The sequence below is a fragment of the Catharus ustulatus genome, assembly GCF_009819885.2.
Source record: "Catharus ustulatus isolate bCatUst1 chromosome Z unlocalized genomic scaffold, bCatUst1.pri.v2 scaffold_29_arrow_ctg1, whole genome shotgun sequence".
In the NCBI taxonomy this organism is placed as follows: domain Eukaryota; kingdom Metazoa; phylum Chordata; class Aves; order Passeriformes; family Turdidae; genus Catharus; species Catharus ustulatus.
In genome coordinates this window covers 6,511,453-6,535,284 of record NW_024879446.1, presented here as the reverse complement: position 1 = coordinate 6,535,284, position 23,832 = coordinate 6,511,453, and the positions used below count along the sequence as shown (strand labels likewise).

At 39.4% G+C, this 23,832-nt stretch overlaps 1 protein-coding gene across 1 annotated transcript in view; it reads left to right on the top strand.

Moving 5' to 3' along the window:
• Positions 1-23,832, top strand: part of WDR36 (WD repeat domain 36) — a 32,336-nt gene that overhangs the window by 3,362 nt on the left and 5,142 nt on the right. Inside the window, exons 3-20 of the mRNA XM_033086617.2 lie at positions 681-781; positions 1,273-1,390; positions 2,282-2,414; positions 3,321-3,375; positions 3,968-4,100; positions 5,040-5,215; positions 5,690-5,810; positions 8,751-8,816; positions 9,737-9,820; positions 11,236-11,390; positions 12,515-12,629; positions 14,449-14,614; positions 14,892-15,000; positions 15,769-15,848; positions 20,344-20,451; positions 21,838-21,935; positions 23,015-23,157; positions 23,504-23,620. Coding sequence (XP_032942508.1) covers positions 681-781; positions 1,273-1,390; positions 2,282-2,414; positions 3,321-3,375; positions 3,968-4,100; positions 5,040-5,215; positions 5,690-5,810; positions 8,751-8,816; positions 9,737-9,820; positions 11,236-11,390; positions 12,515-12,629; positions 14,449-14,614; positions 14,892-15,000; positions 15,769-15,848; positions 20,344-20,451; positions 21,838-21,935; positions 23,015-23,157; positions 23,504-23,620 — 2,078 coding nt within the window. The remainder of the gene's footprint in view (positions 1-680; positions 782-1,272; positions 1,391-2,281; positions 2,415-3,320; positions 3,376-3,967; positions 4,101-5,039; positions 5,216-5,689; positions 5,811-8,750; positions 8,817-9,736; positions 9,821-11,235; positions 11,391-12,514; positions 12,630-14,448; positions 14,615-14,891; positions 15,001-15,768; positions 15,849-20,343; positions 20,452-21,837; positions 21,936-23,014; positions 23,158-23,503; positions 23,621-23,832) is intronic.

Below are 23,832 nucleotides of genomic sequence, written 5' to 3'. Positions count from 1 at the left end.
CAAAGCACCTTTGTGGGAAGGGCTTCTATGTAATCATGCTAGTTTATATCATAGGTGCATTCTCACAGTAATTTTTGACCTGGTGTTTCTCTGCAGAAGTGTAAAGCACTGTAATTAACATTTTTGTATTTCCTTGGATTGAGAGTATTATTCCCTATAGTAATTTTTTAAAATTATTTTTCTACCATTTGGGACCACACTAGCAGTTTCTTGGTGTGCTCTGGAACATTAAATTCTCAGTGTGATCAGGAGATAGGTGCAGGAGTGGGTCACTAACTCCCGGGCCTGCAGACTTAACCTAATAAGCATTGCTACTGCTGAGACTTTGATTCATCATCTGTGTTTCCTGCCCTCACAAATTTAACTTGTAGAGATTAAAAAAAGCCCTCGCCTATAGAGATAGTTCACTAATTTATTATTAATTGTTTTTCAAAAGAACAACCTTGTGATTTATCAGTCTTGTTACTTATGATGTTGTTACTGATGTAATGTTTTGTAGTAATGTGTGGATTCTTCTGAAATGTGTGCATGTCTCTAAAATTCAACATAATATTCAACCACAGGGCTTTCTTTGTGGGTCACCATGCCAAAGAAATACACTTTCTCTCTTGAAAGAGAGAAACTTTCTCTCTTGCAAGGACCCTGAAATTTGTTTAACTTCTCTTTTGTTTGATCAACAGGTAATACTTTGCCACAAGACATCGCGTGTTTGGCAGCAGATCGCATGTTGATGTTTGCTTCATACGACAATATTCTCCATGCTTTTGCCAGGAACAAAGAGGTTTCTATTAACTTACTTATTACTCAGGAGTACAAAAGGGTTGTGTAGTGTTTGTGGTATCAAGGCATTTAATTTTCTACAAATGCCTATTTCAGTAGCTGTTGGTACCTTCAGTTTTAGGGAAACAAACTGTAGAATAAGAAGTAAAAAAGCTTAAACTGGGAGAATGTAAGAGCAAATTCCAGAACACTGAACTGTGTTTTGCAAATTATTTACAATAATTAAGTAGCTATTTAAAGGGGTTTTTTTTAAATCATCAATTAATATAAGCCAAATTAATGGAAAATAAATGATATAAAATACTTAGGTGATTTTTGCAAACAGTTTTAAATATCAAATACCGTTATCTGTCTTACACTTCAAGTTGTGTGGCTTTTCCATGAATTTTATTTGAACTTCTTGCTGACATGTGTTAGCTGTCCATAAGTATGATGTTAACATGATATTATGTCTTAACAGCTTATTTGAAGCATTTCTATTTTGAAATTTAGGTTGTTCATACCTATGAAGGCCACAAGGCAAAGATCCACCTTCTACAGCCTTTTGGTGATCATGTCATCTCTGTGGATGTTGATAATGTTCTTATTGTTTGGAATATACAGTCAGAAGGTGAGAGATCTTTATTTTTGTTGCTGCTTTGTAGGATAGCACTGTTAGACATTCAGTAATTTAAGAAGTAAAGTTTTTTAAAAATATTCAGAAGTAGCCTGTTCTTAAAAAGGAAAATTCTTAAATGATCATGCTACTTAATTGGTGATCTGAAGTCCTAATCCTGAAGTAATGTTTCATAAATGGATGCTGTACCATGTACAGAGGCCTTGTAAGATTCCTTATAGATGTAAAAGAGAGAATGATTATGTGAAAATTACATTTTAGTGTTCCATTTTCTCTTAAAGGCTGTGCTAGAGCAGCTTTGGCATTATTTCTGAGTTCCTGTAATTCCTTGATATTTGCAACTACTTTATTTACTGGGTATGACTATATTCTAATGAATAATCTTATTGTTTGTGTCAGCATCTTCTCATGCCGTTGTCAAGTGCTTTGTGAAATTGTGTTTCATTGGTCCAAACATTTTTCTTTAGAAAGCATTCATTGGTGTGACCGGCATTATTTTCAGCACACTGGTTGTCGAAAATGTCTGTAACCAGGTTTTAGAGATGTGCAGTTGCTATAACAAACAAGAGGCATGCTAATCAGATGAGGTGTTTTGCTCAGGCAGGAGCAGGAATCTCTCAGAAAGATAGAAATCAGATACTGATTGGTATTGCCGGTATTGTTGTAGTAGGCAGGCTTACAGGAAAAAAATACACCTTCAAGCCAACAGATGTTACAATGTAAAGAAGTTTAGCCGATTCTATTACAAGTTAGCTAATCCTTTAATGTAAGGAACACCAGTTGCAGGATAGGAAAACTTAAATATGTATCCTACTTTTTCATATTGACAAGCCTGCAGATTTATAGGGGAAGGCACACTAACACTGTTTCTTGCTGTTTTTGCAGAAGAATATCTTCAAATAGATTTTGATAAAGCCACTTTTGCAGTTTCTGCACTTCTGCATCCCAGCACCTATCTGAATAAAATTCTCCTTGGGAGTGAACAAGGAACCTTGCAGCTATGGAATATAAGATCCAAGTAAGATTCTTGATACTTTGGCTATACTTCATGCTCCAAGTAGTTTGATAGGCAGCAAATGATACTGTTAAGTATGGAATCTTTTACTGAGTATTGGCACAGGTTTTCAGTTGGTATATCTCCAGAAACAAAGAATGCTGCTGCTCCCTGAATGCTGATGCCTTTCAGGTTGCGTGTTGTTTACTCTCCTTGCAAAATCTTAGGGGTTGTTCAGAAGTTCTTTTTTTTTAAATTTCTTGGAATCACATAGCTTTCCCATGAAAGCTATTGAAATAATAATAAAAGCATGTTCAGGCCTCCCATATTCCAAGCTTGACTTTTTTGATTGTTGTGGGTTCAAGGAAGTGCTGGCAGGTAGGGTGGAGGTAATTGAGCCATAGACTCAGATAAGAGATGTGTAGACATGCAGTTGTCTCTGAGCGTGTCTCAGTAGATCATCATCCATAATTTCAGTATTTCATTCCTACCATGAGAAGATGCTTTCCTAAATCATGAAAGTTACAGGTACAGTGAGCTTCACTGCATGTTAATGTTCATACTGCAAATACATGTTGTCAGCTTGCATAAATCAGTGCTTCATTCTCCTAACTCAGCTTGCCATGATATCACCAATATTTCTTTTGTTTCATATGTTCATGGCATGTAGTTATGTCACTGTTGTGGTATTAATGCACAACACTAGCTTTTCCAATAAAGTTTAGCCATGTTTTATTTTTAACCTTACTTCCATCACAGGCTTTTTTTCCTTTTATCTGACTTATAAGAACAGAAAGCAATTCTTATAAGTAAAAGATGTAATAAAGTAAAGGTGTACTTTTCTGTATAAGTACATATAAAGCAGCCATTGTGTCATGGAAGATCCCCAGGAGTTAATTGATTTATGGGTTTTTCATGTTTGTTTTACAGCAAACTCTTGTACTCCTTTCCAGGATGGGGATTAGCCATCACAACTCTTGAACAAGTTAGTATTTTTATTATCTTTTATTTTCAAGTGTAACTGGTCAAGAACAGCAGGCAAAATACTGTTGTTTAAAATGATAGCAGTAAAGATGGCATGTATTCTCTCAGGTAATTATAGTAACACTCTTATCTGAAGGTTTATTATCTACTCTTCTTCTATTCATAGTTCTGCTCCATTTAGCATCTTACCTGTTTCATGTTCATCACATCTGTAGTCTTCACTGAATGATGTCATGAATTCACAGAGTTTTCAAGAGGCATGTGTGTCATGAAGCTTTGTTACACTGGTAGTTTGTTGCCAAATTTGTTTTGCTTCGGAGTTTGATAAAGCATAGATTTTGTTGATTCAATAAAAGATTTTGTAATGGTATTTGCTATAATTTTTTTTTAGCTATAAAAGTAAGTTGAAACTTTTTCATAGCATGAATGACAGCTATGAAAATGGTCAGCAGTTGCTCAGGATAAAACTTGTAAATGTGTAGGGGAGTATGGCAGGGTATATAATGGTCTTCCAGAGCTACTGGATGCTTAAAGCGATCCATTTTTCAAAGGAGTCCCGGCTTCTGGAAGCATAATATTTTCATTTCTTACAGGCTCCAGCAGTGGATGTTGTTGCTGTTGGCCTTGTATCTGGTCATATCATTATACACAATATTAAGTTTGATGAAACTCTGATGAAATTTCAACAGGACTGGGGTCCCATCACAGCAATATCTTTTCGTACAGGTAAGTCCTAGTGGTTTTTAGTGAAAATATGTATAGAAGCACTAAGAGTAAGTGCAACAGAGGAAAATAATTTGTTATAAAACATTTCAGAATCAAATTTGATTCTGAGAGTTTTCATTTTCAAAGGCTGAAGGTAGTCTGAAAAAGGTAGCAATTAGTAAGGGAAGTAATTTTCATCATGCTAGCTGTTTTATAGCATTTTCTTGTGTTCTTAGTGGACAGGAAGTGACATACAGCATACTTGAAAAGAGAGGTTTGTTTACAGTGTGCCAAGAGCTAATACAGTACACAATTTTTAGAGATATTGTAATCAGTACATCTTGCTTTAGTGTCCGAACCTACTTCTCTTTCCCCTCCCCCAACAATGTCAGGATGTTTATATTTGGGTGAATACTGAATGGATTCTTACAGGGGGAGTCTTAACTTATATTCACAGCTTTTTCTTGTCTAACAAACATGTCCTAATTATTAAAGCTAGTTATTTAAATGTTGATTGTGCCTACAGAGCTGTTGTTACTGAATCTTATGTCTCATTTGAATAATCTTGTGAATCTTAACAGAATATAGATTGAGTGCAGACCCTGTTGAGGAGGAATGGTACTGGAGAAAATTGTGGAAAGACTTGTAAGAAGTAGAGAGAGAGCCTTTTTGTGTCAATATCTGTTGTATTTTCAAGCAAAACATCTAGCTCTGATTGCTGGACTTAGAGATTTTATTGTTATCTAATATGAAAAAATCCTACTTTTATTATCAATGAGTTTTGTTTCTTTTCTGATTGACAAACTACAATATTTCTGTTAAAACCTATCTTATTTCTAGCATCAACTTGAGATTTCTTTTTCCTTATGATTATAGACTTTTCTAGCATCAGTTTTTAAGATGTGACACGTCAGTAGGAATTAACTGAATGTCAATTAGCAAACTTTTCTTTTTGGGCAGATGGACACCCAGTAATGGCAGCTGGTAGCCCAGTTGGGCACATTGCTTTGTGGGATCTAGAAGAGAAGAAACTGATGTGTCAGATGCAAGATGCCCATTCCACAGCAATAGCTGGCATGACATTTGTACCCGGAGAGCCGCTTCTTATTACTAATAGTGCTGATAATGCTCTGCGGGTGAGTTACAGTCGCTGCTGTTCTCTGAAACCAAGGCAGCAAAACTCAAGTTGCTGGTCTCAGCTGGATTGTAGTGGACTGCCATTTAAAGATTTGCTGCTATATTCTCATTGCTTCATTTACTGCTTTGTAATACTCTTGAAGAACAAAGCTTCCCCAGAACCACACATTGTATCCCAGTATTCTCTTAAATCTGAATCTGTTTTAATAATGTTTTGGATCATAAATTATTGCTGTTGATAAAAGTCCCTTGTGCTGCATGTTCTCTGATGCCACTAAGCTTTGGTGTAGGGGCAGAATGAAGAGCTGGAAGTTAATCAGGTTATGTGATGGAACCTTCCCAAGTTTTAGGGTTAAGGATGAAAGCCAGTGTGTGAACCAGCTCTCAGATAAACATGTTCTGCGGACAAGAGGTGCAATTATTGGCAAGGCAGTGTTTAACAGCCTGAATTTTCTGCTTATTTTGGGATGCAGGTTTGGATTTTTGATGGACCTGGTGGTACAGGTCGCGTATTGAGAAGCCGAGTGGGACATAGTGCGCCACCAACAAAAATCAGATATCATGGGCAAAATGGAGAGCAAATTCTTAGTGCAGGTATGAATCTCCATTCTTTTTCAGTCTGATTTTTTGTGTGATACAAAAATTGTGCAGAGCTAAGCATCTTTGTTTTAAAAATACACTAGATTATATTTCAAGGGTCGTGTAATATATTTATGAGATATAGTAAGTAGTTAACATAAACAGTGTACAGCAATTTCACGACCATAAGGCGCACCGGACTAAAAGGCGCAGCCCCCGGGAGTCGGCAAAATTCGCAATTTTGTAGATCAGATAAGGCGCACCGGACTGTAGGGCGCACTTTTTTTTTGCCGCGAGGCTCCACCCCCAGCTCCCTCGGCATGGTTGCTGACCAAGGCCCCGCCTCAACCCGGCAGCCATTGGCTCCCGGGCCCGCCTGTACCCGGTGGGGCCGGGGCATGCCCACCGCCCCTCCGTGCTGCCTCCATGGGGCCGGGGCGTGCCTGTGTAGGGGCTGTGCCGCCTCCACGGGGCCAGGGGGTGCCTGTGTAGGGGCTGTCCAGCCTCCACGGGGCCAGGGCGTGCCTCTGGAGGGGTGGCTCCGCCTCCACAGGGCCAGGGCGTGCCTCTGGAGGGGCGGCTCCGCCTGCATGGAGCCAGGGCATGCCTCTGGAGGGGCGGCTCTGCCTCCACGGGGCCGGGGGTTGCGCCTCCTCCTGGCAGCCATGTCCCTGCTGGCTCCCCCCGTGGCTCGCAGCTCTTACTCCTGGGTAGGCAAATTTTTTGAGCTTTGTCCATCAGATAAGGCACACCGGACTATAAGGCGCACTTCCAGGTTCCGGGGTAAATTTTAGTCAAAAGGGTGCACCTTATAGTCCTGAAATTACTGTAATTGTTACTGTAACAGTGTTTCACCATAGTTTTCATACTCTATTTAAAAATAAACTAGTGTTTCCCTAGAGTAATATGTTTGCAAGTAAGCTGAAGGGTACTTGAAAGCAGAATAGCAAAGGAACTACAGTAATTTCACTACTATAAGGTGCACTTCTGGGTGTCGGCAAATTTCCAAACTTTTGCCCATACATAAGGTGCGTTGGACTATAAAGTGCACTGCTTTTCTGCAGCAAAGATCCGTCACTGGCTCTCCCCACACAGTTGCTGACTGCGGACTTGCCTCCACCCGGCAGCCGCAGCCCCACCACAACCTGGCAGCCGCGACACCACAACCCTGCCTCCACCCAGCTGCCACGGCCCTGCCAGTTTCCCCCACGGCTTGTGGCTCACACTTCCGGTTGACAAATTTCCGAACCTTGTCCATATGTAAGACACACCAGACTATAAGGCGCACTTCCAGGTTCGGGCCAAAATTTTAGTCAAAAGGGTGTGCCTTATAATCATGAAATTACTGTATTCTTATCATCCATATTTATATATTTGATATATGGAAATGATTTTGTCATCTTCTGAGCAAGTATTAGCTAGTCAGAACAAAACCTGTAACAATTCGAAATTTGGTTGTGGCAGGGGATAAATAAGCAGCAAAATGCATTTAGTAACTAATTTTTAATAACTACAGTAATTTCACAACTATAAGGCGCACCTTAAAGCCTAAAATTTTGGTCCGAACCCAGAAGTGTGCCTTAAAATCTGGAGCGCCTTATATATGGACAATGTTCGAAATTTGCCAACCTGGAAGTGCAAGCAGCGAGCTGAGCCGTGTGGGGCCAGTGGCCCAGTGGGGCGGGTGGGGGGGGGGTGGGGGGGGGTGGGCCGGGGCCGTGCGGCTCAAAGGGGCTGGGAGGGGCCAGGGCGGGGCTGGGGGGGCCTTGGGGGGTGGCAGCACAGCTTACCAGGGTCAGGGCAGAGCCACGCGGCCCGGCGGGGCTGGGAGTGCCGGCCATGTGGGTCAGCGGGGCCGGGGTGGGGGGCACGGGGTGCCGTGGAGCTCGGTCGGGGCTCATGCGATTCCGTTTCTTATTGGTTACTTTGTTGTGCGCGGATGCTTGCCGCAAAAAAACGGTGCACCTTATAATCTGGTGCGCCTTATAGTTGTGAAATTACTTACCTTTTCTACTAGTTTGATCAAGCTTTTTGGCTTGCACTGTCTTTGTAATTTATTACAGCTTATTTTTATCTGTAATGTATATTTTCAGGGTTGCTTTTTGCAATAATATACTTAATCTAAAAGTATAAAAATGTCTAAGTGACTACTTTTCCTTAGAAACTAGCATATTTGAAAAGACCCCGTAGGAAAGGGAAGTGCTAGATCAGACTGTGTTTTACCCCAAACCACTTAGATGATGAGATAATAGAGACTCACCACCTAGTCTCTAATTACTCTTAAGTAATTAATTGTCTATATGGGTTACTTTTGCAGTCATTAACGACCTGTACTAGAATTTCTTGCTGGTCATCCAACTAGTGACTTGCATTCATGTAGTGAGTTATTGTCTGTATTTCAGCTCACACCAGACAAACCATAATATCAATCAAGTGTTGATTAACAAATCTTCACAATTGCTTTTGCAGTGGAAAGGGCACAGAGGCAACCTTTACAATGAAAAGGGTCTTGACCTTTGAGGTCTGATGTATCTGCAGTATAGACTAATTCTCTACACTCCTGTCTGAAACAGTGGTAAAACTTAGTGCAGCAGAAATTAATTAGGGCTGCCTTTCATGGTTTACTGAAGAGGCATCTTCTCAAATTCATGGAATTTCATTAATGTCACGGACATTACAGAATCAGAGGAATTGAACATAGAAAAGATGTCTGCAAAAAAAGGTCAATCATTCTGATCATGTATGGGGCAGAGCTGTAGGAATGAGATGTAGGCCATAGAAAATTAGACTCCATTAGTTCTACTTAGAGTGTATCTAATTAGTTACTATAATTTTTAGTAAATACCTTATAGCATTCGAAGTTGCTTATTGCTTATCTTTTACTTTTCTTACTCAAATAGCTTATGAGTAAAGTTGACTTTTGCCCTTCACTGCTCTGTGCTAATACTTTCTTAGGTCAAGATGGAACATTGCAATCTTTTTCAACACTGCATGAGAAGTTCAATAAAAGTTTAGGACATGGTAAGTATTTCAGTCAAAGTACAAACATGGGTGAAAAGAAGTCTTAAAAAGTATTTATGTAAACATTAGACAGGCCTTATTTTCACTTCATCTCTTCTATAAAAGCTAATACCTCAGTTATTCTGCACACTCAGTCTGTCCTGCAGTAAGTGTAGTCTGAGATTTGTTGATAATTTTAAAAAGTGATTTCTCATCCTTGCAGTGTATGATACTTCACTGTGGGAAACACTGTGCATGATTTTTGTATTAAAAATCTGTAAAACAATAGCTGACATTTCAGCATGTGTAATTGCAGGTTTTTACCCTATTTCCATTATGTTCAATTGAGTAAATTATTAGCTAATTCATAGTTCTGGGCTTGAGTTCCTTTGATTTAGTGTAGAGTTTGACTTAAACACATCTTGCATATCATGCCATGGTTGAGGAGCACTTTAATTTGTTAAAGTAAGGATCAGAAAGACTAATTTAAAGTATCTGTCTATTTGGACGTGTTTGAAAAGATGCATAAAAATTAATTTGGGCATAAATTTGTAATTCAAGATTCTTGAATTATTATGGTTATTAAATGGGCTGGGTGCTGTTCATTGGTTTATATCGTCATGTCTATAGGACCATGTTTTTAGCTGTGATGGGGGAACTTCTGCCTCAGGATTTCAGCACAAGGTCTTGGAACAAGTAGATTGAGTAGTGAATTCACAACTGTGGATGTAAAAGGCTGGTGATTTGCTCAGCAGTGCATGAATTTTGACAGAAACTCTATTAGTGTTCTTAGCTCTGCAAACCTAGGGAACAGTGATATGTTTATTTAAACTGAATGTTTCTAAACTGAAAAAGAACTTTGCATTTTGTTAACAGTTCTTTTTAAACTACTGTTCCGAGTTCTGACAATGAGACTGAGACCCTTAATGTCTATTTTTAAGGTTCAATTAATAAAAAGAAATCAAAAAAGAAAGGTCTTAAGCTGGATACAATGGCACTTCCACCGATTACAACCTTTGCTTCAGGTAAGTGGTCTTTGACATACTCTGTGAATGTGAATACATTATCTTCCTGTATTAATTTCATTTTTAACCCTTGAAATACTTGCTTTGGAAGCACATGCTATATCTAGATTATTCTGTGGCCTTTCATGACCTACAGAGTGACAGTTAAAAATGGCATTTGACTTGGTGAACTGTTCTAACATTTCAAAAAGAGCATTTTATATTAAAACACACTTATCTGGCTCTTGGCTTGAAAATCTGCACAGGAGCCAAAATCTTCAAAATCTCTGACTGGAGAACCAGCAGCTAGGTGGAGGATGACAATCTTTGTCAGCTGAGGAAATCTTAGTTGCAGTTACAGTTGATTTTGACAGTACACTTATTTGAGTCACTTTTTAAAACTGAATTTCAAGTAATCCATTCATTTGTAATTCAGTATGCAAATCGAACTTCTTTAAGCAGAATTACAATTATCTTTGCTTCCTCAAAATGTGCTTCTTTAAATTAATGACCTCCTCTTCATTCTTGAAATCTGTTTTGTCAAAAGTGTAGCTATTTTCTCTTCTGAGGATGATTTATTGTTTAGTATGTTGAAAGAGCTGGATTTAGAATTTTGTGGAGCCATTTGACTTCTGTGATACATACTGACTGTACACCCTTGTTGCAAGTATGCGTGTATATTTTTAAGATTTATATTTAAAAGGAATAAATTTAAAAATTAATATGAGTGTTGCCTTTGTTTGAAGACATAAAACCTCCACTTCTTTAAGTACATTTTGGAATTGTTCCTTTTTTCTCTTTGTTTGGTTAAGTGGACCAGTTTATATCTTGTTTTAATCTTTGAAGTTCTAGAAATAGCCAGTTTCAAGCTCTCAATGTTTTAAAATTTCCAGAAAAAAAAAACCACCTCAAACTTGCTCATTATTTGAATCTCTGTATATCATATTTGACTACATAGTTTGGACACTGAGCTTTTGATGAATACTTTTTCTGGAAATGCGAAAGGAATATTTTGCTCTGTGAAGTGGGTTTAGCTCTTAAACCTGACTTTATCTGGTGGCTTCTGCTGCTTCAAGAGCTGAGGAAAAAGCTAAAGACACTCAGCTGGATATGTGTACAGATTGAGCAGTCTAAACCATTCAAACCAGTTTAAAACATTTACATTGAAACACACATTTCAAACTGTGGAGGCTAAAATATGGAAAGACACAAAGCACAACACGCAAAACAATGCTTGAGGTTTTGTTGCTAAAATTGTAGTTACACTGTGAATGCACAGGTGTTTGCCCAGCAGTTTTTGTGAGTGGTAGCCTTTGGAGTGTGCAGCAAGCATACTAAATACGAACTATGTTGTCTGAAGGTAGCTTCAAATACCAGGAAAGCTTAAGGTCACTTTTGAATTACTGTTTCTAGAAGGACTCTCTGTTACCTTGCAGAAGTGGCACATCAGAGCGACTGGGATGGTATTGTTGCCTGCCATCAAGGGTACATAACCTGTACAACCTGGAACTATCAAAAAACCTCCATGGGAGCTCACAAACTAAGGCCAGAAGAATTTAGCAAACACAAACCTATTGATATCTATGCAACAGTAAGTTTATTTAGGATAAGATTCTTCAGATTCACACTGTATGCTATTTTGATTCCTGTTGTTACAGAAATAATACTTAGAATGAGAAAGCACAGTCTAGATGCGTTTTAGTTGCTTGCAGAGCACTTTCTGCAAGCTCAGTGTGTCCAATGGACTGGTTTGTAATGCGTATGGTCTTAGGAAAAGTTTTTCTTTCTCCCTAAACATTCAGGTTAAGTGCACCAACTTTCTGGCAGGTGGTTAGTGTTTACCTTTAGTCTGTCACAGCGATGTAGAGTTGTCTGTATGCCTGTGATGATTAACTTACTCTGCAAATGCAGACTACTGAGGACTCTGGGCTTTTTTGGCAGTACAGGGAAGTGTATTTCCAAATTGCAAGAAGGATATTACCTCAAAAATCCTTTACAACTTGAGCTGGACACAATGACACAATGTTGTTTCAAACACACAGTGATGGAGATACAAATGTTTGCTGAGGTCTACCAGCTTTTTAAAGGAGGAATTGCTGTGGTACAACTCATTTGCTAGGGATTCATGCAACTCCTGTGTCTTATGATACATGGTTTTTTGACCTTATGCTTAGTAGTAGGTGGTAGATAAATTGTAAACGCCCAATTTTCTTTTGACTGCTAGATTCTTTGACCCCTGTATTTGCAAAGACATCTAGACAATTGTTTCTTCCTATTTAAACTCTGTGTGACCTCGCCCTGATTTGGGAGGGTATTGGTAACGAGGGCATTGAAATAGGCATGCAGTTACCATGCTTACATTCTGTGTTAAGGACTGAATTTGTGGATATTTTTATTATTTAATTTTCAGCGCTGATATTATTACCTATGACTTCTGATGGATATCACTAAGCTAGGATTTCATTACCTTTCATAGCCATGCATTGCCGTATTTATTACAGGTTGACTATTTGCTCATTTTAAGAGCTTCCCCTTCTGCTTTCTTGAGATGTAATTTGTTTGTTCTGTGCAGGTTTCCTCAAAGAACATGTTAGTGTTTTGTATTCCCAATGTGCTGTGTACCTTCTAACAACTTCACTAAGTGATAGACATCTAAGGAACAGTTTTCATAGGTGCTTTGTTTTGTTGATTAATTTTTTTTTATTCCCTTCAAAGGCAGTTGACATTACCTCCTGTGGTAACTTTGCTGTAATTGGGATGTCAACTGGACAGGTAGATGTGTATAACATGCAGTCTGGCATTCACAGAGGGCATTATGGCAAAGAAACAGGTAAGAATTCCTAAACTTCCAAAACACTGGCACTTAACAGAACAGCAGCCAACAGGTGTTCTATCATCATGAAAATTTAACAGAAGTTCTGAATTGAATTTGGAATGCGTTTGTTTTTCTAATTATGCTGCACTGTCCTATCTTGCAGTCAGAAACCTGACTTGAAGGACGGGATCCTTGATAATTTTAACAGCTCTTATGTCAGCATATGCTTGCTTTTATTTAACACAGAATTGTTAGCTACCACCATGGTTAGCACTGAAACAAGATGCTCTGGCCTCCACTCTTTTTGAGATAGTCACATTTCCAGTACTTGGCTTCTTGTTTTATAAGGTTCTATCTCTTACTATTTTCCCATCTGTTTTGTGCCCCCTGATTAGAAATGAAAGAATGTTTCACATGGATGGAAAGTTGAAGTCCTAACCAACTTCTGTTCTTTGCACATAATGTTTTTTTTAATTACCTAGCTGCAAATTTACGATATAATGTGACAGTGCTCTGACATTTCTGTTTAAAGTTGCATGCATGTACAGTAATTTCACGACTATAAGGTGCACCCTTTTGACTAAAATTTTCCCTTGAACCCAGAAGTGCGCCTTATGTCCGGTGCACCTTATCTGATGTACAAAGTTGCGAAATTTGCCAAACCGGAAGTGTGAGCTGTGAGCCGTGGGGAAAGCCGGAAGTGCCACGGCAGCCAGCTGGGGGCGGGCCCGGAGGCCCGCAGCACCGCCTCTGCTGGGTGGAGGCGGGCCAGAGGGCCCGTGGCACCGCCCCTCTCGGGTCCAGGCAGTCCCGGGGGCCCATGGCTACTGGATGAAGGCGGGCTGGGGGGCCCGCAGCACCCGCCTTCCCGGGTCCAGGCAGTCCCGGGGGCCCATGGCTGCCGGTTTGAGGCAGGGCCTTGGCCAGCAACTGCGCGGAGGGAGCTGGGGGCGGAGCCTCGCTGCAAAAAAAAAGTACGCCTTATAGTCCGGTGCACCTTATCTGATCTACAAAGTTGCGAATTTTGCCGACTCCGGGGGGGTGCGCCGTATAGTCCGGTGCGCCTTATGGTCGTGAAATTACTGTATATTTCACAGAATCAATACAGAATCACTAGGTTGGAAGAGACCTTCAAGGTCATTGAGTTCAACCCAAATGTCATGACATGTACTCTCATGCGTGGTTTCATGGGTTTTTTTGGTGCTCATGATCTGAATTTGTAAAAATATGGAGAGAGTCCTGATGAGCCCTTAAGATGTACTGGATTTCTAAAAGCCATCTAGCTCCGCAAACATGAAGTGGTCTCTTTATAAAATCATTGGTTGATAGTGGACTAATTTTCTAATTTTGCTAACTGGCTAGTAGCTCTAGGTATAGATTAAGAAATAAAATTGATCCAAAACCAGAAAGCTATGTTTTGTCTTTATACTGCAGTATGAAGTAGCTTTGGAAAACTCCCAGACTTTGTGCCTAAACTGAAGCTGTAAATTTTATCTGGAGTGGTAGGTCCTCTTGGAGGCATTCCTTAAGTGATTCAAGAAGTCCCTCAAATCTCACAGTCAATAAGTTCTCCAAACTGAAAGCAAAAATAAGAGCTAACACTCAGCTTCAATTGCACTTCTTACTTGTGCTCTGGGTGTTCCCTTGAAATCAATTTGTTTTCTGTAGAGATAAAAAAAATGCTGGAGCATCTTGTCAAGTGGCTTTCAAATTGTCATATGCTTGCTGATCATTCATTGTAGTCAGGCAAAGACAAACTGGTGTTTGGCATTCAGCTGGTCTCTGTACTAAGTTTAAATTCTGAAATAATACTCTCTTTTTTCTTGATTTACAGCACATGAAGGGGCGATTAGAGGGGTAGCAGTGGATGGATTGAACCAGCTGGTAATCACAGCTGGTAGTGAAGGATTAATTAAATTTTGGAAATTCAAAATGAAAGATCTGGTTTATTCCACTGAACTTTCTTCTTCTCCGAGTGGAATTCTGCTTCACAGAGACAGGTAAAAAACTGAAGTTATTTCATGTGTATATTGTTTGGTGAACATTCTTACCTAGAATGACAACCAGTATTCTTAATTAGAATATATTAGAATTTATACTTCTAGTGCTTTGAAATGCAACTGACTCATAGACAGAGAATGACAAGACATTTTATTAGACTGAAGGAATGTAACACTTGTTAATTTTAGGATAAAAGATACCAGGATCAATGTTAGGATGTTTTTATTCTTTGTCTCTTGAATATTCCCTATCATGTGTGTTGTTGTTTCTTGGCAGTGGTATTCTGGGAATTGCCTTTGATGACTTCACTATTAGTGTTTTGGATATAGAAACCAGGAAGATTGTCAGGACATTCTCAGGACACCATGGACAGATTAATGACATGGTAATTGTTAACTCATTTTCTGTAATATACACAGAACGTGTATACACAGATACCTAACAGATTTTGCAGATGGTGGATTTCTCTGCATGTGTTAAATCGTTGGTATTAAGTTCAGCTGTGAGCAGTAAAGCTGGAGTTCATCTCCACAGCACTTTTAGCCATGTTAGTTGAAAATGTAAAGTGGTCAAATTGCCATCTATTTTTTAATATGCTTTGTGATTCAGCTATAACTTTGCAACTAGCTGATTTGGGTGTCAAACAAAACAAAGCACTGGGAGTAATGAAAACTGCATTGAGGAGGAAAATTGTGCAGAAGTCTCAGCTGTGTATATAGAAAATATGAGCAAACTGAAAACAGATCTGAGATTATGCAGCACATTGATAATTCCTGATCTACCTCTTATGTAATAGTTCATTATAGTGTTCACTGAAATAGTTTTTAGCTTCAAATTTATTTATAAATGCTACTAAAATAGTATTTACTTGATTTATTCAAATTTATGCTTAGAAATAGGTTTCCGCCATGAACATAAAAGTGAGGACTGAAGTGCTTTGACTAACCATGAGATATGTCCTGTGTTTTGTGTTTGAATCTGTTCTTAAAAATCTTCTGGTTTTGTTCTTTTCTCATTTTCAGTAGTGTATTGTCAGTATTTGTTTATGGCCGTACCATTTTACCCAGGTTTTAGGGAGCAGTCTAATCTTCTCAGGGCCTCCTGTGGGGACTGGTTTACTGGTTGTTCTATTAAATTGACTACTTTATTTTAGACTTTCAGTCCTGATGGTCGTTGGCTGATAACTTCATCAATGGACTGTTCCATTAAGACTTGGGACCTTCCCTCTGGATGGTGAGTCAGTTTAAAAATGCACAGCAGAAGAAATCATTCCCTTTCTGATAAATGGCAGAAAGCCTTCTGGCTTGATTATCTGTCACCAGATGTGATATTTGAAGTTGCACATGGTGTAACAACTCTGCCCACTAATTGTGTCCAGTGCTAGCAATGTATGTCTTTTTCTGGGTCCTCAGACTAACGCTGTCCTGAAGATTTGTTGATGACAGCTGGAGTTTCCATGTTGTGTGAATGAGTGTGAGTTTGTTCTGTGTCTGGAAGCAGCATCTAAAGGGCAAGAGATTGCCTAAGGTGAATTACTCTGAGATATACTGAAGTGTTCATAGGATCACAGAGTGGTTGGATTTGGGAGCAAAGATCTAATCCAACTGTCTTGATGTGGAAAGGACCTTTTTTCATTAGGTTGGGTTACTCAGGGCCCCATCTTGGCCTTGGTCACCTCCAGGGCTGGGCAATGCACTACTTGTTTATGCAACCTGTTCCAGTGCCTTACCACCCTTATCATAAAAAAATTCTTCCCTATATCCAATCTAAACCTATGGCCTTTCAGTTCACAGCTACTGCCCCATGTCCTGTCACCACAGGCCTCGTTAAAAAGTGCCTCAGTGTTTCTTGTAAGCTCTCTTACAGTATTGAAAGGACACAAGGTTGTCTCGCCCAGGGAGAAGAACACCAGAACTCTCTCATTTTCCTCATAGGAAATGTGTTCCAGGCCTTGAGTCATTTTCCTGGAGCTGCTCTAACTTCACGTGTATCTTATGCTGGGGGCCCCAGCGCTGGATGCAGTACTTCAGTTGGTTTTGTCAAGAGAAACCTGTTTCCACTTACATTCATTTTAACAACACAATATGGCTTTACATCAGTTATATTTTTAATTTGTTTGTACTTGCAACTGCCAAAAATACTCCCTCATGATCTACTCTGTGTAGTCTTCTCCCAAAATAAAGTTTGGCTGAGAAGTCGGCAAGTACACACAAGAAGTTCAGGAGCCTAGGGAAAAAACAAGCTGAGAAGTAACTTTGCGTTCTGCCAGTGCATTCTTTCAGCAGCACATCAGATAGATTTTTGGGTTTATTTTGTAATTGAAGGTAGTGCTGTGCAGTGTGCAGCTCTGGTTGTTGTGCCTGGAACTGAAAGGTTTCAATTGGGTTGCTTTTTTCTGTTGACATGGTTTGGTAAATAATATTGTGTACTGTAAAAGTTCTCATTTTACTACCAGAAGGGCATTGCATCACGGCAAACAATTGGCCTGTTCTTGCATGATGAGAGCCACTAGTCTAGAATAGGACAGGATGGACATTAAGTGTCTTCTTTCTGGTGTAAATGGGAAGGAAATTAGCACTCTGGTCTTTGTCTTTCCAACATTCTTTCTCTTGCAAAGTAATGTGTCTATAAAAAATTGCAGCATTAATTAATATCAGTTTTATCTATTTTTCATTTCTTCAATAGCATAATTCTTTGCAATAAGAATATATTTATAATTTTTTTAAAAGCAGTCTGACAGTGGTTCTCCTTTACATGTAAAAAAATTAAATATTTCATCTCTTGTCTCTGAAATCCAGGTCAAGCTGAAGTCCAGGCAACTAAATGACAAAGTCTGGTTTTAAATGTACAGTAAATTCACGAATACAAGCCGCACTGAGTATAAGCCGCATCTCTGGGTGTTGGCAAATATTTCGGTTTTTGTCCATAGGTAAGCTGCACCTGAATATAAGCCGCTCTGTCGTTCGCAGCGAGGACCCGGGTGCAATTAGTAACAGAACTGCGGGAGGGCGGGGTTTACTGGCTGAGCTAAGGCTGTGCAGGCTCAGCCTGCTAGGGGATGCTGACGGGGCCAGGTGGCCCAGCCCGGTGCTGCCGCTCGGGGCCGGCCGCTGCTGCCACTGGGCTCGGTCACCCCGGGTCGGCGCTACCCCGTGGTGGCAGGCAGGGACGGAGCTTCCTCCACTCCTACGGCAGCGGCGGCAGGCGGGGATGGAGCTTTCCCACGCCCGTGGTGCCAGTGGCGGGCAGGGACGGAGCTTGCCCGCGCCCGTGGTGCCAGCGGCGGGCGTGGACAAAGCACCCCGCCTCCTCCCCAAGCCGCGGCAATGGCGGCGCGCACTTCCCCCCCCCTCCCCCGGCTGCGGCAATGGCGGCGCGCACTTCCCCCCCCCTCCCCAGGCCTCAGCAATGGCTGCGCGGGGCTCCCGTCGGCTCCCCGGGCCGCGGCAATGGTGGCGCCCCCCCCCCGTCCTCCCCTGGGCTGCGGCAGAGGAGAGAAGAAGAGAGCTCTCCTGCCTCTCTCCCTGCCCCCCGTGCTGCCTGCAGGGAACCAGGGCAACACAGTAACACTGTAACAATCGCGGAATGCCGGCTTTTACTGGCAGGTGCTTGGCTCGGCGCCCTGGCTGGCACGTCTGGGGTTGTAAATGTCAGAAAATTATTAACATATTAGCCGCTCCCGACTATTAGCCGCACTTCTGGGTTTCCACCGAAATTTTTGTCAAATTGCTGCAGCTTGTATTCGTGAAATTACTGTAATTAGGTTAAGTTATTTTTCCAGTAAAGGCAAGGTTTTCCCATAACTATAGGCAGAAGAGTGTATTTAGAAGGAGGAACAGTTTTTAATAATAGGCCTGATGCTTGCTTTACCTCTGTGGCTCATAAGTAGAAGAAACACCTCTTGAACTGTGTGTCTAAAGCCTCAACTTTGATATTGTTCTTAAAAAATGATGGAGAACATTACGAAAATTACCAACTGACTTTAATAAATGGTCTGACATCTATTAAATGAATATCTGTTTTTAACTGGGAGTGGTGCTTCACTGTCCTTATGTGGTGTAATGCAAGTATTCCTAGTGCATGTTTTTAACATAGGGCTTTCTTAAAACTGGGAAAAAAATTCAAGTTTATGTAAAGAAAGTTACAAGCTGGAGACCTGACATTATGCAGATATTTCTTTCTGCTGTGCAGTTTGCATATACAAATTTAGGAATCGGGAGTATGAGCTGACTGTTGATAGTTTGGATGGAGCACTTGACAAAAAACAGCATAAGATGCCTATTAACTCATGAGCTCATAATTATGTTTTCCATTGTCTCAGTTTTGCAATTAGGCAGGAAGTGTAAAGGTAGATGCCTTCAGCCCCAAGGCAGGATTCATTTAGCTTTTTGTGTAAAAATTACAAGTATGTCTTATTTCCTGTAGTAGATTGATCCCTTCTTCTCCCAGGCCTATAATTTTAATCATTGTTTAAGTTCAGTAAGTAGAAAAACTTAATTTCTTGTTAAATTTGTTTTGGAGTTCTTTGTGGGTGATTTATTGAACAGAATTTCTCAGTTACAGGTAAGGATAGTTATTAAAAGATGGAATTGAAACTAGGAAAAAGTATTCAGGATAAATTTTTCTCACCATTGTGCACTGTCATGTAAGTTTGGGATTTATGAGTTTAGTGTTCATATATTTTATATTAAAATCGATTAATGTTCTTTCTCTTAGCTGAGATTTGCAGCATGTGTCTAAGAACATGCATAGGGAGTAAAACACTCTATTTGGGAAAAAAAGGCTTTTATTTTTGACATGCTCTCTCAAACCATCACAGGAATGCACAGTGTCTTAAGAAAATACATCCCACAAGATTTTACAAGTTTTAAACTGCTTTGTTGCATCAATATTTTTTCTATGTTTACCAAACAGAACAGAGCTGTAGAACTGTAAACAAGAACAAAGTATTCACACTCTGCATTTGTTCTTTTTGTTTCTCTTGGTGAGCTAGTTGTCAAATTCAACTTTTATTTGAAATTTGAAGTAGCTGAAATTTGTATTTCAGCAAGTGGCAAGCAATGCTGTCAACCTGGGCTTGAGAGGAAGTTTGCTGAAGAGTGCATCGTTCAGACCTGAAATGTCTCATTGTTAAAATAGTTACATAATAATATGTTATTATAGTCTTATAATAGTTACATTTTAACTTTTATTTACATTATATTCTTTCAATTTTCTGCAATCATGAAAAAATGATCAAGGAATGGTTTATCAGGCTGAAGGTGTGGTAATGCCAAAACTGGTACAGATAATCAAACTTCACATTCTACAGTACATACTTTGTTTCAGAAACATTAGGTGCTAGTATTAACCAGGTGTATATGAAGTCGGCTGGGAGAGTGAATTGTCAGTCTTAGCAACTGGGGCTGACTGGAAATATACAATTTATGGCTGGTAAAACTTTTGTGTACGGCATGAGGTGTTGAATAGTTCATCACATTTTCTTCAGGGTGTTGATGTATGAGGAGGTGTCAGCTTTATCCAATTTTAGATCATTTTGTCAAGACGAAGGGTTTATTGCACAGTGCTGTTCACTTGCTGTATATATATTATATATTTGGATATTTTTACTACTCTGGTTTGTGTCCATAGTTCTACTGGTCTGTTTGCATTCAGCTATGATTCAGATGTGTGCAGATAAACAAATGTATCTTGTCGATAATTTCTCTGTTGTGTTTTTTCTCCACAGTCTCATAGATTGTTTTTTGGTAGACTCTGCAGCTGTGAGCCTTAGTATGTCCCCTACAGGAGATTTTCTGGCTTCAGCACATGTGGATGATCTTGGAATTTATTTGTGGTGAGTATGTAATCTGTTTCTACACAGAATTTAGGATGGGACAGAGTTCCTTTAATCACCTTTATTGCAAATAGAGAATTACCCTGTGAAGTATCAATAATCTCCAGTGTTTTGTGTTCTCTGCTTCTAATTAGGACAGGTGTTCTGTATTACTCTGATTCATAAGTCATTAAATTTCCACTGTTAAATTACTTATTCAGATAGTTTAAAATGATCTCTTTTTTCAAAATGTTTCTTACTCTTCAGAATTCCTGTTATGCCATTCATGAAGTTTTTCCTAGATTCCATTTCTTCCACCACTTTGAAATGTCTTTGTTCAAATAGTGCTTCTTTCCAAAGTCCTTTTCTTGTCCTGCTGTACAGTGTTGTCTGAGACTTCTGAGCAGTATATGAAAGTTGTGATTATTTCTCTTTATTAGTGATAAATGAGCACAGAAGTTAAATGTGGGTTAGTTCAGTTTTGTCCTGATACAGCTTTAAAGCAAGTGACTGTTTGGGTCCAGTACTGAAGTAACACACTGTTAAAATGGCTTGAGTCTTTTTCCCAATTCAGTTGACAGATTATTTCAGGTTATATGTGCTGGCTGTAGTTTTTTGCCTGAGGAGTATTCAGTTATTAGCCCTTCCTGTGGTTAAGTAGAAGTTCTTCCTTGTAAATAACAGCACATATTCTTACCTAGCCCTGGTTTATATTGACAGAAAAAGCAATTTGCCAGAATTATTTGTGTGCATGTTTCAAACCTGAAGAAAATTTGCTAAGAGTATTATCCTAAAATCTTGTGGAAGCAGGATGAATCATTTATGTTAGCATAATGTGTTGTGCATAATGTGTGTTCAGCCTGGAGGCTCTGGGGGGACCTTAGAGCCCCTTCCAGTGCCTAAAGGTGCAGAAGAAGAAGGGGCTCCAGGAGAGCTGGGGAGAGACTTTGGACAAAGACCTGGAGTGACAGGAAAAGGGGAAAACTGAAGAAGATAGGTTTACATTACACATTGGAAAGAAATGCTTGATTGTGAGAGTGGTGGAACACTGGCACAGGGTTTTTGGCCTCAGGACCAGGACAGTTATTGTCCCTGTCCTGGGTAATGGTGAGGTCACTCTTCAAATTATGTTTAGTTCTGGGCATCTCACTTCAAGAGCACTGAGGTCCTACAACCTGTTCTTGGCAATAATACTTGAACATAACATTTATATTTCAGATGTTCAGGTGAGTCTATTGCCTTGCTTTATTTCCTCCTTATCTGGTAGATGAGGAGACCTAATCTTGAATAGAGCCTGGTGAATTGCCATGCTGCAGCAGTATTAGACTGCAGTGTAAATTATATCTGAAGTACTTGTTCTCATTTATCTGGAGATGACTTTTAAAATACCTGTCTTAACTTTTTCAGGTCAAACCGTTCTCTGTATTCACTTGTGTCATTACGGCCCCTTCCTGCCGATTTTGAGCCATCTTTGGTGACACTCCCCAGCACCTGCCCCTTGCAAGGTAATTCTCAGATGAAAGTGTATTTTATTTTTACCTTGCAGTTTGTTCCCCTGCTTTATGCCATAGAGAATTGGGTTCAGCTGATCTGGCATATACTCAGTGAAAGAAAGGCCTAAGTGGAATTTTTTTCTAAATTAATATAAATGATTGTGCTTCAGAAGTCCTCTAGATGGAGATCTTGTCTGTCCAAATTTGGAGTGCCTGCGTTTGCATCTCCATCTGGAGGAGAAGCACACCTAGCTATTGGCCACAAGAACATACCTCATGATGGTGGCTGCTTTAGCAAGCACATACTTGATTTACATGCTGAAATTAGGGAGATGAGAGTTAATCCCAGAACTCTGAATGTTTTTGTCCTGATTCTGGTTGAAAGCTTTAATCCACTTTGTGTATTTGGCAAATGTTAAGTTCCTATTTAGATGCCTAGGGATCTTACTGGGTTACATTCCTTTGTTGTTTCACACTTGTCTATTAGATTAATTGTTTTAGCCAAGTAATATTTTACAAAAAGAAAGGAAAGTAGACATATTTGGTCAAGACCACACAGGCAATCGAGAAAATAGAGTGTCTGACATTATGACTTTCTTATGGGATACTGTGCTGTAATGTAGAGATTTTCTTCATTATGTGCCACTTCAGTCATACCTATGAAGAGGTTGTGATGACGTAGTGAATATGGTGCGAGAATTTCAGTTTCATAACTTAGAACTAAAATTACTGTGTATATGTTTATACAGTTAGAACAACAGATTACTGTCAATATCTTGTTTTCTTTCATAACTCTGTAAACTGCTTTTATGTAACTTCAGTCAAAGTAGACAAATCTTACCAGTCTTTAAAAAATTGGTTATTAAATTTTCCATCTTGGCTATAATCTTTTAAAATTATTTAATATTTCATAAATCTAATACAGATTGTTTCTGTAGCTCTTCTGCTCTATGTTATGTTAGCACCTATGTCTATAACTATTATACATTTATTATTTAAAAATTGCAAAATAAATAGAAGTGTTTGGCTTGATTTTTAAAAAAAATGAATGTGGGGTATGAATGTTCATAAAAGATATCTGTTTCTGCAAGATGTGGATGTATCAGGAGATGAAGAGCTGTGTGATGAAATGATAGAATATGTCTCACCTGAGCAATTGGGAGAGCATCTGGTGACCCTTTCCTTGTTACCGGAATCAAGGTGGAAAAATCTCCTCAACCTTGATATTATCAAGGTACTGAAACTGCAAAAAATAACATACATCCATATATTTGCCCTATATCTATGAAATGCATTGCCTATTCATGAAATTTGATCCTGCTTTTCAGGTACTTTTCAAGATTTTGCAATAGAATTCTATGTGGTGCTTTTCACAGTTCCTGGGATTTGGGAGAGGGGCTGTTTTTCTGCTGAATAGTAGCTTCATAATTAGTAGTAAATGACTTTACTTGCATGTTTACTTTTCAGTTAGTCTTTAGAGTTTTCACAGTACTTTAAAAATTAAACTCTTGATAAACAAAATATTCCCACATGTTTTTACTATGATGATAATGATTTTAATTCAATTATCTAATTAACAGAAAAAAAATAAACCAAAAGAGCCACCAAAAATTCCAAAGTCAGCACCTTTCTTCATCCCAACACTTCCTGGTCTTATACCCCGATACATTCCACCAGAGGAGGAAAATGATACACAGGTAAAAACAAGAATAAATGTAATTATGTTTATGTAGTGTATTTTACAGTAGTTTCACGATTACAAGCCGCACCTGGTTATAAGTTGCACTTCTGGGGTGTCGGCAACATTTCATTTTTCCTCCATATATAAGCCGCACTGATTATAAGCTGCACTTTCATTCGCAGCCAGGATCCGTGTGCAATTTTAACAAAGTTGCCAATTAGTAACAGA